The sequence below is a fragment of the Rhamphochromis longiceps genome, linkage group LG16 (genome assembly GCF_057381845.1).
Source record: "Rhamphochromis longiceps isolate RC_006_pf linkage group LG16, R_longiceps_female_GT1.1, whole genome shotgun sequence".
In the NCBI taxonomy this organism is placed as follows: Eukaryota; Metazoa; Chordata; class Actinopteri; order Cichliformes; family Cichlidae; genus Rhamphochromis; species Rhamphochromis longiceps.
The window spans coordinates 24,852,463-24,872,928 of NC_140572.1; the positions used below are offsets into that span (position 1 = coordinate 24,852,463).

At 39.7% G+C, this 20,466-nt stretch overlaps 1 protein-coding gene across 5 annotated transcripts in view; it reads right to left on the reverse strand.

Annotated features, from left to right (window-relative positions):
• pkp4 (plakophilin 4) overlaps nt 1-20,466 on the reverse strand; it is a 100,140-nt gene that overhangs the window by 52,421 nt on the left and 27,253 nt on the right. For 2 of the 5 annotated variants that reach the window (XM_085384962.1, XM_085384964.1), the window contains exon 2: nt 16,917-17,053. The exons of 1 other annotated variant lie outside the window; for it this stretch is intronic. In XM_085384962.1, coding sequence (XP_085241088.1) covers nt 16,917-17,045 — 129 coding nt within the window. In that variant the 5' untranslated portion in view covers nt 17,046-17,053. Of the gene's footprint in view, nt 1-15,674; nt 15,958-16,916; nt 17,054-20,466 lie in introns of those variants that run through there. 2 more of the 5 variants (XM_085384963.1, XM_085384966.1) reach the window with 2 other exon arrangements.

Genomic DNA, 20,466 nt, shown 5'->3' on the forward strand with positions numbered 1-20,466 from the left:
AAGAGAAAGAAAAACGAGAAAAGTCACTGCTCTGTGGAATTAATATATTTTCTTTTCACCCCAGTACAATAAGGCCAAGCACAGCAGTAATGACCATTAGAAACTTGTTAAGCTTAAACAAAGATTTTGGGCCCAGCCTAAGCTTCTATTGGTATCAAGTGGAAGGAGACGATAGGGACAACAGATGACCAATTTTCATGTGCCAACAGGGCCCTACTAGTAGGGCTGGGCCATATTATACCGTTCACGGTAATACCGGTATAATGTTAGGCAACGATAGGAAAATGAAATATCGCGATAGAATGGGAGTAAAACGCGCATGCGCAGTGCCTTTGTTTTCATACGCACATGGCCGATTGTTGAGTGAAACAGATGAACCAGAATTGGTTTGTAAAAATGGTGCAACTTCCGTGATGTGGAACTGGTTTGGTGTTTGTCCATCAGATACACAACAAAGCACATTTTTTTGCAGAACATGCAAGCGGCCGTTGTTATTGTCGTATTTGTCGGACTAAGATGCTCTTAAATCTGGGAGTAATCTGGGTCCTAAACTCCGTATACTTCAGGTCAAACAACACTGCAGCATCACTTAGAGTTAAAAACTGTCTAAATTCTTTCATCTTTAATAAAACGATCAGCATTGCTGCTTTACCAGGTGTAACTATAAAGTTTAACTTCCAGGCATCCATGAAAACAAAAGTTATTACATTTAACGGAGTTAGAAGTTAGCAGGAAGCTAGCGGAAGTTAGCTCGCTAGTTTCGCTAGTTACCTAAGCATGATATTGCATGTTCTGACAGAGATTTCTGAAAAAAATCAAACGTACAGCTCTGCTATCACTTCCAACATAAATGAAGACAGGAAACTAAACAGCAGTGACGTTTGTAGGGTTACTGAAGTTGGGCTAGCTGGTATATAATGATGTGCTATGTGATCGCTAGCGACACAGCTATGTTAGCATAACATAAACAGTGAAGCTGGAGGACGAACACTAACACTTTTCCACTTATAAAAGTTAACGTGAAGGTTCTTCATGGTTAGAGACAAATGCAATCGCATGGCAGGATGCTGTAAACGGACCAAACTTCAGTCAGGAGAACAACTGAGATAATCCATCCACAATACGAGGTTAGTCATTAATATACTGCAGCAACATGGGAATAGAGCAGCTGCCAGAGAATTCAACATTAACCCTCTGATGCATAGTGGTCACTGGAGTGGACAGCTACTAAAACGTACATATCTCTTTAATGCATTGGTTTCTATGGTGGAACTGCATATTAGCCTCTAGAGTGCTCTCTGCTGCCATGCTCCATTGAGGTCAATTCAGTGTTCAGTTAGTGCAACTGCAAGTAAATTTCCTCTGAATCAAAGATGGCAGACAAACTGTCACCCCTGCCGACCACTGCTGGCATATCCTGTCAATCCTTCTATGCTAAAAGAGCCCAACAGGTAAAAAAAATATGATGATATGCAGTAACATCTAGGGAAGGATATTATCTGTTTGGAATAAGAAATTGTTATGTCTAATATGTAGAAAACTACGATTAACCATGTGTCCACTGTAGTGGACATCATGCATTACCCACTATATTTTTTTAACATAAGTCATAAATTGTCTCACTGTTTTTTGGGACTGTTTTGGTTATAAGTAAGCATATAATTGTTACATTTATAAGCTACTCATTTAAAATGTATATTTCTGTGCAGATCAGCTGTAGTTTGAGTTACTATAATAATTATTTTATCATATTTTGTAGACTTCAAATGCAGCAAAGAATAAGGCAGCGTACAGAATAGTCCAGGAAATTCCATCCAGCTCCAGTGATGATGATTTCATTGATGAGTGCAGTGATGATGAGTTCAGTGATAAGTCCAGTGATGATGAGAGTGGCTGCCAGAGCAGAACAGAGACATAGGAACTACGGACAGCCTAGGTGTGATGAACACAGAAGTGTTTGGAGATGCAGAGACTAAGATGTCAGTTTGTGTTTTCTTCCAGCATGCTACTAAGGGCTTGGTAATACTGTCCTGCATCGTTATAGAACTGTGTAGACTCAAAAATGTTTCTCTTGTTGGAGATAGTTTGCCATATTCAGGTGTAGGATTCACAGCTAGGACTGTTGATTGGTTTTGTTATTTACGTCTAAACATTGGGGCCTTATGAGTTGAAAGTTCCAAAAAAATTGCTGAGATGTTTTTCAAAGGATACAAGCAAACAAGTGTTTGTATATTTACAATAGAACACAAGGTAATTAATTTTTATAGTAAATTCACAGTATTTCATGCTAAGTGCTCAGGCGCATGTAGTCCACTGGAGTGGACAAGTTTATAACTTTATAAAAAAACATATTTTTGGGGAAAAAAGAGTTGAACATTTTTTTTCATGTCCTGAGAAGAATAAAAGCACTTAAGAAAAAAATCTTGACCAAGGCTTTCATAATTCATGCATCAGAGGGTTAATGAATCAATGGTACAGAAGTGGAGAAAGCAAGAAGAATGAGTTTAATAAAGTTTGATTTATCTGACTGCTTTGTTTCGCTTAATGTGCCTTATAATCCCGTGCACCTTACGGTCCGAAAAATACGTACTGCACACTGCAGTTTAATGTTGCAAAGCACCTCTTTTTAACTTCAGTGGATATTATACATGGTTATGCTCAGGATATGTCAGCCCATTTCTACTGGAAATGCCTTTTGGTTAAACTTTCAGCAAGGAATTTGCATTTGCACTGTTACATTTTTATAAAGCTTTAATGTACATAAAAACCAGCTTCTTGTTTAAGTGAAAATAAATGGAAGGTTGTCTTTTTGCGCTAGTAATGTTGTGGAGTTGTATTTTGTCTCGCATCAATTATATCGTCGGTTATATCGTTACCGCAAATTTTCAAATATATATCGTGATAAATATTTTTGGCCATATCGCCCTGCTCTACCTACTAGTGCTTTTATTTGTCATTACAATGAGCTTGTTTGGCCTGATCTGCCTGTAGTCACAGTGCTGAATCAGATCCTGTCCCCTTGTGTCCTTAAAAAGGCCCTAAAGAAATAAATGACACGTGGCAGAAGATCATGCTACAAACGTACACTCTCCCACGTCCTATCTAGGGGTCCTGCTGACAGTACAGACCCATCAGAAATGCCTGAAGTGGCTTAACCCCAATGCTGCATCAGCATACAAACAGTGTATAAATAAAAGAAGCTTGCGCACACACAGACACAGACACACACATCTCAAATGTCATGTAGCTTCATTAAAAAAAACAAAACACTGACTTACACATGCCTTTAAAAAAAAGAATGACTTCTTCGCAAACAGCATACTTCTACAACACAAAGAAAACAAACTACAGCATGAACCACTCCAACTATAGTGTAAACCTAAAACACATGTGCACACTACACATTTTTTCTTTTTTTAAAAAACAGAAAGAATAGTAAACCCTTTCAGCAAACATATCAAACATTGAAATGCTACTTTTCATGAACTTACAACAGTAAATACACCATATGTGAAAGTTTGTGCATCCTACTGAGTCAGACCTGAGTGGGCTCCTTTTAGTCTTGAATTTATAAAACATTTTCATTTACAGATCACTGCTTGATATTTTCAAGCATCCCACTTAAAACCCTAACCACAGTTTTTTAAGGGTGCTAAATGTTAGGAGGCTACTCTCATTACTTTAAGCAGTGGAGTTTGCAGTATCATTTGGGTTCATTGTCCTACAGTAGAAGCCACCCTGGCTCCACTGCGGACCTAAAGCATTATATTTTATAATACTTGTCCATAGCACTGCCATAACAACTCTGGCCTTGTGCTGCTTAGCAGCCATTAATTAACTTTAATTTACAATCTTATTCAGGAGTCAATGGTTGTAAATGTTGTTACAACAACATTTAAATAGTCAGAATTCATTAGCTTTGGAAACATCATCATCTAAAAATCCTTAATGACCATTCACGAGCTGCCTTACATGTCCTAAGGTCAATTAAAAACAGATGAGTTCATTAACTTCTGACACCGTTTGCATAAAATTTTAAACATGCCACAATGTACTCTATTAATCTGTATATTATTATTACTTTTTACATTCATTAATTAGTAACAGTGTACTGTATTTATTTATGTCTTCACTTCAACAAAAACCCAGCAAGAATATTCTGCATCCAGCATCACCTTGGTGAGTATTTCTGCTTACAACTTTCAATTTGGGAAACCGGAATACATCATTCCATCCATTTTAATGCATATCTAATGTTTTGAAAGTTCAGGTGTATCACTGTAAAGATTGATTGTAGAGGAATGTTTTACATCAAGTCGTAATGGGTGAAAGAGCCCGACCAATATGTATCCGTCAGCCAATATTTGCCTATAAAACATTTCAATTTATTGTATATGCTGTCGAATATATGCAGATATGACTAATACTTTCATCACTGTTTGTAGCATATGTAGCAGAGCACGTACAACAGCCGAGCAGGAGGTGGTGCAGAGTCAAGTGATTTCTTCAGGGCAACTTGCTAATTAGTAAGAGATGTGGTTAATATCTGATCTGACTGTCAGTCAGTGAAAGTGTAGGATGCACAATCAATTGCAGCATTTATATCCATTTTAGGTAACTGATATAGACTGTCCACTTAAAGAATGTAACAAAAATATGATTGTTCATTAAGGGGCAATGGGCCCTGACAGCTCAGCACCCACACTGCAGTGTTGCAGACACAACTACGCAGTGGGAGAATGACAGCAGAGGTTATAGGATTTCTGCAGCAGCAGGGACAGAAAAGCAGGCCTGAGGTGTGAGCGAAGAGAACAAGCCTCAGAGCAGGCTGTGCGAACAGACCTGGAGGAACCACGCAGGGAATTTACTTACAAAACCTGCCACAAAGTCACCTTGCTAAATACTAAGGTTTTAGGAAACTGGCTGCAGCAGCATGCCACCATAGCAGAATTGTAATAGCTATGTTGCAGAGAAAGACATTTATAAATACAGTAAAGTGGCTTGCTGAGGTAAGAGAATATAAGCTATAGGTGAATCACGGGGAAAACTACTTTACCACCCACAGCTGTTCCAGAGCTTTTTATAATGCAAAAGCTCATTATATGACAAAAGTCCACAGTTATACTAACAAATAATAATGGAACAGCAAGCTCACAATAGAACATCATTTCTGCTAAGACTTTTATTACAACATTACAAGCTTTTAAAGCGAAAACTTGCTGAGCTACTAAAATCATGTTTGACATTCTTCTATAGAGAATAAATTGACGTAACTGTCTGTAGACAGATATGGAATTCAAGGTCATAGCAGGATTATCCTGCAGTAGAGGATTGGCTCCATGAACATTTGGATTTCTGGTACAGATCTTGGTCATTCCTGCCATCTAATCTAATTCTATGCTGTACCAGTACATTTTTACTACTTATGGCTCTGTTCACTGAAACCAAGGTTATTGTGGACATTATACTGATGTCAGATTGCTTGAGTTATTTCATTCATAATTCTCTTTTAATTCCGTGAGGTTAAATCTCTTTAACCTGGTACGTTCATCACATGTTAAATCACATCTTGGGCACACAAAACGTCTCCTAACATTACAATATTTTCTCAGCTACAGTTTTTTTATCCAAACTTTTGGCTTTGTATGCGAGTGGACAGGCACACAGTTCTGGCTATGAGTACAGCAGCACCACTCGCCTGCTGTTCAAACCTACTGTGCGCAGAAGACAACCAATCAGCAGAAAGTTGGTCAAATCCTTTTCTAATCAGTGGATGATCTAGAGACTGCACCACTAATTATTTTGAGCTTTGAATTATGCAAAGCTAGTCTAGTACAGTTCAAACATTAGAGCTGGAAATTAGCATAATAGGTTCTCTTTAAATATGCATGCAATCTAGTAATCAACATGCAACAATAAATTGAATGCTTCAGTTAGTAAATTATTTGGTGGCAATTAAACTATATTCCCTGTGCTAATGATTTGACGTTCTGAATATAGAGCCACCTTTTGCAGAACATTAAACATTTGCCTGAACTTACCTCACATCAGCCCATCACAGCTAGTTTGAAAGTGAACCTTGTACAAGTGTCTAAAAGATAATGTATACTGAAAGATTCAGTTAAGGTAAGAATGATTTTTAAATCATTTAGAAGATTTTAAGAAATCCTGAACAACGCATGCATAGATGCATCCACACACCCAACTGCTTGGGGTCTGGGTCGACGGGCAGCAGTCTAAACAGAGATGCCCAGGCCTCCCTCTCCCCAGCTGCCACCTCCAGCTACTCCAGGGGGTACACCGAGTTGATCCCAAGTCACCCTAGAGATATCATCTCTGCAGTGGATCTCCCCACAGGAGGACATTCCTGAAACACCTCTTTCTAGGTGGTGTCTGAGGGGCATCCAAGTAATCTCAAGTGTCTCTACTTTACTCTGAGCCCCTCCTGATGGAATGAGCTCCCTATCACTAAGGAACCGTCTGCAGACCCCAATGAAGGAGTCTCATTTTCAACGCTTGTATCAACAATCTCATTCTTTAGGTCACTACCCAAATCTTGTGTGAAAATAAGAATGTAGATTGAATTATGAACTGACAGCTTCATGTTAAGGCTCAGCTCCTTTTTCACTGCAACAGATCAATATAGTTTCTGCATGGTTGCTGATGCCGCACCAATCCATCTGTCAATCTCCCACTCCAGACCCCCCCTTACTTTTGAGCAAGATCCGCAAGATACTTAAACTTCTCTTAATCTCAGGGCAGACACACTACTCTTTTCTTGATGAGAACCACAGCCTCAGACTTCAAGGTGGCAATTCTCATTCCTGCCTTTTCTCCCTCCGCTGCAAACTGCTCCACTCTGAGCTGGAGGTCATCACCTGATGAAGTGAAAAGAACCACATCATCCGCAAAAAGCAGAAAGATGATCCCAAGGCCACCAAACCAGAGTTGAGTATTAGTATATTAAATCGTGACAGGTTTCTCTTCCATTGCTTTTAAACAATGGAAGTATCAAGCGTACTGATTGGTTAACCTTTCTTATTCTTATCTGACACTGACATCTAAATGTCAGATAAATGACACATAATCACTGACCAGTAATCTGCTACATTAAAACATTTGTTGTCTATTAAAAGATCATACTAAAAGATGAGAGAATGCGGGAAAAACAAAATACTGGCAAGAAAATAAAGTTACGACTTGGCTCGACAAAAACATCATTTAGGTTTGTCACATGAGCTGGATGCTATTAAAAGAGCTGTCATTTGTATTGGCAAGTGCTGCAGCTGGTTCAAGAGAATGACAACAGAAGAATGACTGTCAATAACAATGACTGTTTGAGGGGGATGTATAATCGTGTCAGTGTTGATGAACAGATTCCACAGTGACTAACTTTAATTCATTAAATTTCATTTCCAGACAATATCTTTCAGAAAATGTTTTGTTGTTGTGGTGAATATTCTTCCCCGTGTTCCCCAAATTTCACTACCTTGGCTTACTAAGTCATCAACACTTTCCCATTATTAAATACAAAAACAGTAATGTGTGACCAGAGATAGCAATCCGATTACTTTTTTCAAGTAACGAGTAAAGTAAGGGGTTACTATTGCAAAAACGGTAATTAGATTACAGTTACTTTCCCGTAGGAACGCTGCGTTACTGCGTTACTAAAACCGTGATTTTGTTTTTGCAAGAACGTCTCATGACAGTGACATAAGCGAGTGCGACATTTGTGACAACAGCTGTGTGCAGATCAATAATGGATCATATATCGAGTACGGGAGAGAGTATGAGCGTGCAGCGTTTAAAGCGTGGAAGTACTGACCTTACTTTAAGTTTGATTCCATAAAAAGTGACAAAAACATTAGTGTCCGTTGTGCGTGGGAAGAAAACTTCATTTTACAGCGAAAAAAAAAACCCTAAACAAGCACCGAGTGCACTATGATGTAATGGGAAATTCACAGAGAAACTCGCAGATTCTTCCACTGACCGCTGCAGCACACCTGCACCAGGGTAAACCTCCGCCTACCCTGCTCCTGCTTTACAGGTGAAAATAGAGCAACAGGACTGCTAGTCTTTGATGTTATTTATTTTCTGCTGTGTTTTACTTGCATCTATTTGAAAGAGTGAGTGTAAACACACACAAAAAATATTTTATATGCTGGAATGTGCAGAAAATAGGTTGAATAAATTAGTTTAACATTTAAAGTCAGAGAATGTTGCATATAATTAAATTTTTGCTTGATGCATAAAGTTAAAAGATTAAAACTAATAAAACAAGTTTTAAAAAGAGACTTTTCCATTTGATTACATTTTGTATGATTGATTATGCAGAAAAAGTAGAATTGGCCTGACAGATCTATCGCTTTATCAGGTTGTAAATTGTGCTTTTAAGTAACTAAGTAATAATTACTTTTGAAAATAAGTAATCAGTAAAGTAACGGGATTACTTTTTTGGGGAAGTAATCAGTAATTAGTTACTGATTACTTTTTTCAAGTAACTTGACCAACACTGTGTGTGACTGGCACTAATAGTTGGAGGAAATTAAAAGGGGGAAAAAAAGAAAAAAGAAAAAAAAAGACTCAAGTGGTACATCTTTTATTCCCAACAAAATCACGTCCTTTGAACCGCCACCCCAACAGCATTTACAGCATGAAACACAATTACGCTAAAGAGCACAATTTATACAAATTCACTATTTCAAGAGGAGCAGTTTGAAGCTTTAAATACTTTGTTATAAAAAAACGCTGCAGCACAAAATACAATTCCTCCTTTTTAAAGTGCCAACTGAAACACTGTTTGACCTGACTGATCATTATGGAGCAAATGTTCATTGCACTGTGCAGTGGATGCAGAATAATGGCACAATCGGCCTTTAGGTTGGTTTGCTATGAGCCTCGCTTCACTCTATAATTGTGTTTGCCAAAGGGCAACTCTGCTGGGGAAATGAAGGCTTGATTGTACAACCAAAACAGGAAGAGAATAAAGCGTTTTTCCGGTAGCTTTCTCCAGGTAGTAGACACGGAGCACATTTAACAGGCAGAGTAACTGTGGAAACGAGATCTTCACTAATTAGCTGAGCGCAATAATTATCTTAAATAATAAACCCGTGTTAACTACCTGACTAACAACTACAAAACCTAACCCAATCGAGTATTTTAATGACAAATGGACCTCAGTCTTTATGGTATTGTTTTTATTAAACCTGGTTATAAAAGCATGTGTCACCCACTTATTGTTTGGGGCTATGTCTGTCAAGGAAACATTTCTAAAGCCTGTGCCGCTAATCTAATGCCGTCATCCCTCATCCCTCGTCATCGCTTTCTTTCTTCACCAAGTCTTTTCATCCAAGTTTTGCGCCAGAGCTGCTTTTGTTTCTGAGCAGCTACAAGCTGTTGAACCTCAACAAAAGCTCTTATGTGATGATGTTGATAATAATACCAAGACATACTGCCAGTAAATAAGTAACTCAAAGACAATCTGTATCTTCTCAAGTGGAAAAGGGGCCAAAAATACTGCAGCAGTGAAATCACAGACGTGTGAACATACAATTCCACAGAGAGATCAATAGTGTTGTGTCATTGCTCTAAGGTATAATAAGGTGAGTAAGCAATTTAAGGACCGTCAGTCTAGAGGTTGCTGCAGTGAACAAAGACTGCAGTGGCTTGTGCGATTACCACAGTCATTTAGTGCAACTCAACTAAGCGGCGTTTGGGATAAAGACACGAACCTCACTTTGGATTCACCCAGCCATCTTCCTGAACTTCATCCATGGATGCATGGCAATTCCAAGGACTATTATACTCCTACCCTCTTATGTGAGAAGTGAAACTCCTGCTCCAAATGACCTGGTTCCCTGTGTGTGCTGTTGACAGTGGCAATGATTATAGTGGTAATGATGATGATGATGACAGTGATGGTGATGAGTATTAACAGGCTAGTTGGGGAGGGGGGAGAGTTCCCGTGGCTGAGTAGAAAACAGCATTGCTGCGCCAGGCTAGACAGACCACTCCTTTGACATCGTGTCACATTGGGAGCAGATTATCTTCTCTTCCCCTTTTCCTTCTTTTCTGTTTTCGTCTACGTTGACAGCCTCCTGTCAGAGAGCTTTAGTGAACCATTCACAGGTGACAGCCTCTCTGACTCTGCCTCTCTCCATCATGCTCACACTCCCGCTTCTGCCCCCCCACTCGGCATCTCTGCGTTTTGTCTTTCCTCTGTATATCTGCGCACTCTCCTTCACCTGCATCTCTCCCCTCTGAATCTCTCTCACTTCTCTCTCATACTTGTCCTGCTCCCCCATGGGGTAATTGCTCAGAGCCCGGCTTCCATTTTTATGACTATAATCGAGGCCAGAATGCTTATGCCTCTAGATTTCTCCTTGCCTGTGTCACAGCAGCAGCACCAGGCAGAGGAAGGCAGATAAGACCCCGAGAAGTGGAGAAAATCACTAGTCGATAGTAATTAGAATCCTTATTTCGCCTATGGAAGTGGAACAGACACTATCGCCTACGGAGGGAACTCAACCTTTCTGTGGGCTTAGGGCATGGAAATGCATAATGGCCAAAAAACCCACTGCCTCTGAGCTTTTCTCTGACCCCAACTATTAACTCCTTAAGCTGGGTCACTTGGACAAAGATGACTTGGGCTTCATTAAAACAAGACAGAAGCTTTCATGGGTATCTCAAGTGAGTAATATTTCAGCCAGCTCATCAAGCCTTTAACAGGGTAAAGTTGTAGCACTGAAAGAAAGGTCAGTTCCTGAGCTCTGAAGAATGCCAGCGTGCGTGTGTCTATGCCTGATTTGGATGAAATCAGGGTCACAGACTGTAACTTCAGTTTACCACAAAAAAGCAGAAGGCAGACAGATTTTTCATGTGTAATTGACTCCAACAAAGTGGGAAAATTCCACTGTGGTGATGGTGGTGGTGTTTTTTTGTTTTGTTTTTGTACGGTGGTGTGTTGGAACACAACTTTTTGCTAGTTGTGCCATGCATATAGGCATGTCCAGGCACAGCTAATAACAGCATTACTCTAACAACAAAGCTTTATAATGGAGGAGGAACGGGAGTGCAGCAAAACGTTTCATTTCCAAAAATCAACACACCACAATCTTAATATTACTCATTTGCTCGAGGGACACGTCTCTGCAATGCTTGAGGCAGACTAATTCTGAAACCACTGATACTGGTCTATCAGTCTAGCCATGATAGAGCAGCTGTGGTTGTGGTTACCACATTTGAGTGTTACTACAGCATGTAGCGCCACATATTTTATTTGGCAGATTTTTATGCTGATGCCCTTCCTGATACAACCTCCAAAGAACTACAGTTTCCTCCTGGGATCAAACTAGGGATCTTTTCACTTGTTAGGTAAATGTGTAAACCACTGCATTATGGATCCACTGAGTAGCAGCAGCATTTTTTGTACAGAATCCCTCATTAAAATAGCTCAACAGTCGGCACTGCTTTAGCCCAACAGGTTGAGTAGGCGAACTATTAGGCAAAGGTTTGAATCCACCCCAGAGGCATTTGCGTCGTCTCCCCCCTGCTCTTTGTCTACTTCTTTGAGCTTTCCTGTCATAATAAAGGATAAAAAAAAAAAACAGTCCCCCTCCTGAAAAAATGCCTCAACAGCAACGCAGAGCAAGCGAGAGGAAAGAGGGGAAAGGCCAGGAAGTAAAGTGGGAATGTTGAGCAGGAAAGGATCGGCTCCTGCAGTCTCTTTAGTGTGGAACCTCTTGTATACATTTAGTGCACTTGCAAATGTGTATTGTGTAACATATTACTGCATGAACTATACTCACAATATACAACAGTAAATCATATTTGTAATAGAGTAACATCAGCAAACAATCAGTCTTTTCCAAAATAAAGGATAAAGAAGTAAATCAGCTCCAACCTGAAGCTCCTACTGCTTTAAAAACATTTTGAAGTACTGCCTGAACTGCTCATGAGCACGAATTTTAATGGAAATACTCAAGTACTGCAGATATAATAGAAGAATTATTATATTATTCCACAAAAAAGTTTGAAGAAAAAAAAATTCCGTGCTTTATAACTTCTAAAAATACAAATAATAAAACACAGTTTGGCATTTCAAGGTTTAAGTTAATAACAGGTCAACTATGCACAGACTTTACGTGTACAGCGTGCACGCTGTCAGGAAAGCGCAAACGTTATCGTCACCCATCATCCTTCCCCCTCTGTCTGTTTCTGCAACCTACTTAATACTAACATACCTAAAAATAGGTATACCGAGGGCCCACTAGAGAAGTGTTTGTATAAGAAGTACTTGGTGCTGATGAGATCGAAGCTGATGCAACGAAAGGACCCTCCTTTTCTGCAGCTATTTCTCTCAAGGGAGAAGCAGTAGAAAGCAGAGATTAGGTCAAACTGATCAATGAGATGGCCCTTTAAAGACCTGACCTCTACCTCATTAATGCCTGCGCAGTGGATGTCATGGCTTCCCACTCAGACAGCCAAAGAGCTCCTATATAGCTGTTTCAAGTCTCAATTTGGCTTGTTTTTAAAGGCTGCTGACAATGGTGTCTGATGCAGCCACCATTATTCACCAACAATCACTTTAACGTTATAAAAGGTTTTCATTTACATTTTACAGTATGTGTATTTACATGAAATGCACTTACTTACTAAATTACCCAACTACCTTACCAATGAGCTCCCAGAGAATAGATCGCAGCCATCATCTCTAAAATAATCATTTTAATAACCACCAAATGTGACACTATTTAATTTAAATTTAAAGGACACTGTTGTAAGAAGCCCATCTCTTGGCTTTAGGATGTTTTCAGTATTTCACAGCTTGCGTAACTCTCCCTATAATCTGTAATGCCATTGTCTCACATATCAAAATAACAACAATCATAAATTCAATTTGCATTGTAGTCTACCAACATAATGGAATTATTTGAGTAGACACATACACATTCCTGTTAGGTTATCCACTCATACAACACTTTATTTGGGTACAATGGAAACTAAAATTACTACACTACTACAACATCCTTTGACACACAACCTACTAGGGCTGTTCGATATAACGATATATATCGGATGACGATATAAAAACGTCTATCGTTTCATTTTACGCTATCGTTTGTTTCGTGGTGTCGCAAAAATAATCTGTTTACGGCAATATTTTTTCATCGTTTTGATGGTCACTGTAGTGGCTATATTAATTTTTTAAAGTTCTCTATTTCTCTTATATTTAAAATAACCACATTACAGACAGACAAGCGCCTGTTTTTATGTGTTGTGGTTAGCAACAACGACGGTAACAGCATCGCGTGTCTGCTTGTTTATGTTCCACATAAACCTTTCACAATAAAGCTCAAGATCCTGTTGAGACTTTTCAAAATAAACTGAATCACGTGAAAGAGCAGATTGTTTACGGATGAGACGTAAAAAAGAGCCGCCAGGTGCTAAAAAATAAACCTTAGCATCAAACGTTAGAACCGGCTTTTCCCCGCAGAACTCTGTAATAAATACTCTCAAAGAAAACAGCAGCCGTTACAACTTATGTCTAAAAATGTATCGTTTCATGCATCGGTTAAAACACTGGACTCCAGCTACATGACGCCCAGCTGGAAACACTTCCCGCAAGTCGAGATTCACAGAATTTACAGAAAAGGTTACATTTTTGTGATTTATATCGTTATCGGACGATAGAATTTTTATATCGGGATATGAGGTTTTGGTCATATCGCATAGCCCTACAACCTACTTTATGTAAAACTAATGCAAATTGTGTTCTGATGCTACAAAAATTACAACTGGAAAGAAAACAGAATATTAAATGTCAAACACATGCTCTTCACGAATACACACGAGTTAAAAATACAGTTGGAGAAGAACAAAAACCATAATTTTCTATTTTTTTTTTTTTCCTTTCACCAATAGAAATTGAAATGAAAAAGGGACTGGGGCTTTCGTGGCCCTTTTATAGCAGTTTCTAGTCACTCTGACCAATCGAAACGCTTTAGACTGCGACCCACATTCAACCATTCATATAGCACTTTATTCTATGCACTTTAAGCACTTAATCTACCTCACATCCATGGCTATTTTAGAAGGAGTTAACCTAACAAGCATGTCTGATCTGTGGGAAGACGCCGGCGGTAGCTGGAAGAAACCCATGGAGGCACAGGGAGAACATCCAAACTCCACACAGAAAGTTACCCAGACAACCAGGAAGTTAGAGCCTTCACGGTGTCATGTGACAGGAATAACGTCTGCACTAAATGATTCATTAAACTCAAATGTACAAAACAAACAACATGTTTAAAGTAGAAACAAATATTATTTCCTCTTATGTTGCTTGTTCAGAGCAGGTACTTGTGCGTCTAAACTGCATTCAATTAATTTAGGTCAAATGTTTTGATAATCATACTGAATATCGTGAGCCACGTTCAGCTATATAATGAGTAAGGTGATGCTCACCTACAGATGAATCTCTGAACAAGCACGCAGCTGTGCATCCAACCCCAAATTCTTTGGAATTTACTGAGAAGATGAGCGAGTATTCTTCCGAAGGAGATGCAACTTGCCTGGATATGCCTGAATAATGCGGAACAAATATATATAGATACATACGGGAAAGACCTGTAGTTTTAGTCTCTTTTAATTTGGTCAAATTTGTTATTATTACAAGAGTGAAGAGGTGTTGGCACATTCGATTATTAAGACTGGGAGGCCTACATAGTTAACCGTGTTCTGAACTCCTCAAATCTTGCCCCATGTAAATTACCCATCTATAATTAAAAAGAAATACTCAAAATCCTAAAAACTTACCGCAAAATAAAGATTTAAAACAATAAAAACTCAACAGAAACAAGCTTATCCATTCAGTAAACAAACCTAAATTAACATGAAGTGAACGTAAAAATAAAAGAACTGAAATCAAATCAAATAATGAAAAACACCAAATTATAATTAGTCTGGTCTGAATGAGTGCCAATGCTGCCCCATTGCTTTAATTAGACCTAAGACAGATTTAAAGATTTAAAAAATAAATAAATAAAAATAATAATCATCCCTTTGGTTAAATTAAATTCTAATTCAAAGATAGGTCTGAAGATTGAGAATTTATGAAGTTAATACTGAATAACAATACAGTTCATTTGCTATGAGTTGACTCAAGCTTGAGAAACAGCACGCGTGCTTCTCAGAGGCAAATAAGAACGAGCTGCAAGAAATACTTTGACATTTAAACACTGGATCTGTAATAAACCATTATGGATGTGTCATCCAGATGGTGCTTGCTATTAAACAAGCACAGAGCACAAACAGGACTCCAGGAGCTACAGTGCAACACAACCAAGTCCTAAAATTACAGGCTAAAGAAAGCAAAGGGGGAAAAAGAGAGGGAGAGAGAGGCTGATGTTTGCAAGTAGTTAAAAGGAAAGAGAGAGTGCGACATGTCCAAGTGAATAAACACCAACATGTTGGTGAGCCTTTCCTTCTTTGGGCATCTGGGCAAAGGCTGTGCAGCTGTAACTACAGCAATGACAAAATGAAATTTCCAAGGAGAACGAAGAGGAGGGAAGACGAGGAGTGAACGAGACTAGTCAAAGAGAGGAAACTCTGCTAAATAAAGAAGCAGAACAAAGACAAAAAATAAAAGATGCAGCCTTAACACAATAAACACTTACCAAACACTCCTGTCAAGCACTTTCATTCCTTAGCTTCAGCCCTAACCACAAACATGGCTACAAAACATGCATGTTTACATCCACAGCGCGATCCCTCGAAGGTTTCTCTCAACAATCACAGGAAAACCTCACATATAAGTAGAGGACGGAAAAAAACCCGAAACCCTAACTACCCTCGTCTCTGACCTTCTACGCATTTTCCTTCGCACTCATCCCTTTATTCATTTCTCCAACTCTGTCCTGCATAAACTCCGAGGAGAACTATAATTTTAAAGTATCGACTCTTCGGCAGGAATCCCCGTCGAGCCATGCCTCCAGCCAGTCATTCTAAAAGCAACAGCTCAGGCAGGCTACTCGCCCTTCCTGCTCGCCTGCATGGATATCTGCTCCAACCGGATGAGCCACCAAGGATTATTCTAAGGAAGGAAGTGACAATGACAGGTGCTCCCTCCTTCCTTCCTTCCTTCCTTCCTTCCTCACACATGTAAACAATACCCACTTTCCTGCAGCAAGTCTTAATAGCACTCGTGCAGTCCTTTTTTAAAAAAGTTTTTTAATAATAAAATGAAGGAAAACCATTAATCATTCTCAAACTTTAGCTCAACATGAGCGTAGTTCAGGAAATGTACGCAAGATTTCACACAAGGGAATTCAAATTATTAATAATGATCAAAATCTCTGTAGCACATTATGCCCTGTGCTGGATTCCCAAGAAGTATGAAGGACTGGAGTGAAGCCAGAAAGAAAAAGGAGTGTGTGTAAAAAACCAAAGGGGGCGTGGATGAATCACAGAGGGAAACGGAGTGAGTCAGAGGGCACGTCTCTACTCAAGCTCTCAATCCCTGCTAGAGATGATCTTTCTAGTTGTCCTCTGATACAAGCCAGGCCATAACTGCAGGCGATAAACCATGAATCGCTTTCTTTGTCAAGCTTCCTCCACTTCACTTTTTTTCACAATAGAATAAAGCAAATAAAAGTATGATGAGGATTCGGCTGTAAATGAAAATCTTTTCATCATCTCACACGTTGAGATGTGACCACTTTCAACGTTAAGTTATACAATTACAGTGTTAACATGTTGTGTGACACAAATAAGTGGGGGAAAAAAAGCCATGCATACATTTCTGAAATGTCCCAATACAAAATAATGGTTCATAAACGCTGTAACTGTGCTGTAATATCAGAGATTTAACATGAAGCAAAGGGGCTTTTAGCACAGTGTGAGTGGAAGAAACCCACTACCTGCTCTTTGACGGAGGCCAGGATGTTGTTGGCGGTGTTGTCAGCCTCCATGTTGCGGCCAGTTGAACTGTCGCGGATGGTCAGCAGAAGCCCCTCCTCCGTCACTGGGCTCTGCTCAGGAGCTGGCATTCCTCCTGCTGGGACACACGCACACACATATACACACACACACAATGCTCTGGTCACCACAGGCGCTCGGCTAAAAGTCTTGCACACATACCGGACTGGGTGCGTGCGCGTGCGAACACACGCAGGCAAAGCGATGCTGAGAAGTGGAGGCGCACCACACCAGCAATGCACAAACATACACCCACACATGCCATATGGCCCAAACAAGAAAAGGACTGTCAATGTTTTATGTCTGTGACAGTGCAAATGAATGCCATATGGTCTTGAGACAACACACGACTTAAATAATGATTTATGTATGAAATTTAGTCATATAAAAATCCAACACAAACAAAAGGAAAGCCAGCGATTCTGGTGAGGCCAAAAAATGGAATGGAAATTTCAATCTTAGCAATGCAAAAGTTGCCCTAACATGTGTGTCCACAGGTGACTTTTCTCTGTATTACTGGATGTATTGGAGATGTTGCAAGAGATGCGAGAGGGCAGGCCTTTGGAAAAAGGTGATAAGGTGTTTCTGAACTGAAATGAGAAAGTGGAACAAATAGTTATGATCTCATTATTTCTGTTGACGGAGACAGCGTCAAGGGAGCTTTGCTTGAGGTGGATCCAGATTCACCAGAGAAGACAGTTAAAGGCTGTGATGGCTGTGTCACACCAAAAGCAAGGGGGTCTAATAAACACAGAAGATGCACGACTGAGATACTGCACTGCTGGTGTAATCTACAAGCATGTAGTTTTGCAGGTCCCGAAACATGTGGACGAAATGTGATCCAGAGGTATTCTGGGAGAGCGTCACCAAGGCAGTGTGAGACATTCAATGTTTCTGAGATGTGAAGAATCACATGCCAGCTCTGGTATTACAGATTAATGCTTCACTAACACCAAGTATGTTAAGTATGTAATATATGTAATGTCCTGCATACCACGTTACATACATCCTCTGATCAGTCACCAAGGTACTTTGCTTGTTCACTTGCAGTTTACAACACAGTGCTCCACTACCTCCCACCACATCCCTCAACTGCAGCCTTTGAACCAGGACATTCCATGTTATTCCCAGAAAAGCCAGAAATGGGAAACTAGAAAATTTGAGCTCCTCCTCCCTGACTGCTGCACACATACACTCACACACAGAGGAAAACACTGACAGGACTGACTGAGGGCATATTTTGAAAACTCACAGAAGTTGCCAACCTATTCAGGATGGAAAGAAAACTCTTCTGCTTTTCTTTTAATTAACAGGCTGCAATTAACTATGCAGGACAGATATAACGGTACATGACATGTTTATCACGGTAGGGCTGGGCGATATGACCCAAAATTCATATCTCGATATTTTTTAGCTGGATGGCGATATAAGATATATATCTCGATATATATTTTTTAAAGCAATAAAGTAAGAACAAAAAGAGAGTTCTTAGTCAAAGCTGTGTCCCAGATGTCACACAGGCACTTTTATTAACATAGAGCAGATGTACATAAAATTTACTCAAAAATAAATTATGAGCATTTATTAAATAATAATGCTCCATAAATAAAAGAAAACAATGTTGTTTTTGTGCATAACAAAAAGCTCACAAATGTGCAGTCAAAATGTAAACTAAAAGACGCTGAGCACAATAACAAAGACAGATTTCACAGCTGCTCTGTTCCCAACTTGTACTGCTTGACTTGACAGCCTGGAGTTTGAAATCCGCTTCGCAACCACGTCTCTTAACAGATGACATTTACGGTCCTTATACACAGTAGGGTAATATTACGTTGAAGCACAGTACGTATCACTCCGCGAGGCTCAGCCGTAATGCTCTGACAATCCATCAAGCGGTGCAGCTCCGTAGCTTACCAAAGTCGTACTAAAACATTTTTTGACAGATTGCTGAGCGCCGTGTACCACATAAAATCGGTTCGCGGCCATCAAGCACAACCAGAATTCATACATAAGGCGCGCTGTCAACTTTTGAGAAAATGAAAGGGTTTTAGTCCGTGCAGCACCTCTGGGCTGCATGGCGTTAGCGTGGTTAGCTCGTTAGCGTGGTTAGCTAGCTAACACGTTGACGCCGTCCAGCCCCACGCACAGGGCGATGCGCAGTAACTCGTTAACGGAGATTTGCCGTGTCCATCTTGTCGCTTCCTGCAGGTGAAGCGATGGGGGAGGAGGGGGAGTTGTGTTCAGTGAAGGAGAGGCGAGGCCGAGTAACGTTGCGTAAAGACGAAAGTGGACGAAAGAGAGGCAAACTTGCGGCTCCGCAAGTATAATTATAACGTAACATAGACTATATCGATATAAAGGATATGGTCACATCTTATATCTCGTATAAAAATATATCGATATTTTTTTAAAACTCGATATATCGCCCAGCTCTATATCACGGTATATTCTATAAAAACAGGATTTAACATTCAATCTTCCATTAAAAAAAAAACTAAATAAATAAAAAAATGACTTGCCAACAAAAACACTAAAGAGTGAAAATATGACCAAAATCTGTGTATATAATCTCAGTATTTCTCAGCAGGCTAAACTTGTCCAGACTAGAGCAGACTTTAGGAAAGAGAACCAAAGAAAACAACATCCAGGAAGTACAGCAAACCTTGCTGAAGGCACCATAAGAAAGAAGGAAAATTTGTGATGGGTGTAGAAGCCTACCACTGAAATCCCCCATTATATTTGGTCTACAATGATTTCACTGTGCTTATCGTTGACTTTTCAGCAGCTGTGAAATAAAAGTGAAGACAGCGAAGCTGCCAACCTACCACAGTCCTTAAAAGCACATGGCTGACTGGTTCTTCAACATTTCTTTGTATTGCCCTCCAAACGAGGGAGGGAGGAAAAACCTCACTGTAAGCCTGGTGGGTTGAAACTTGGGTATTTCAGGCCCTTAAACAGTTCAAAGAACAAGTACAAAGCTGAAAAGTAGGTAAGAAGCCAAGAAGGCAGACCCAATCTGTGCAGATTTCAAGGCTGTCATTAGTTTAATGCGCAAGGACCACACTGCGTAGTTCCTCCAGAATAAAGATGACCTCATTGTGGTCAAGATAAAGAAGCAAGCCAGTGTCTAATTATTACTGTTATAATTGTTTCCTTTGACTAAGCAGAATACAAACAGCCTGCATGACAGCAAGACTAAAGAAAACTGAAAATGAATTTCATCAACTGTCAGACTTATCTACCTATTCAACATGGAATAATAAGCCTCTCTTTTACTAGACATCCTTTTCTAGTCAAAGCTAAATCTCCCTGTAAGCATTATAATCCTCAGTGTCTCCTAGTCTGCCAAGAAAAGTCTTAGTCTGACCCCACCCTGACACACTGGATCACATGATCTGATCTACTGACCTCAGACTTGGCCACTCCTCTCAGCTTCTTACACAACACCTCTTCTGGTGACCGTTTCCCAAACTAAATGTGGTTCATACTGAA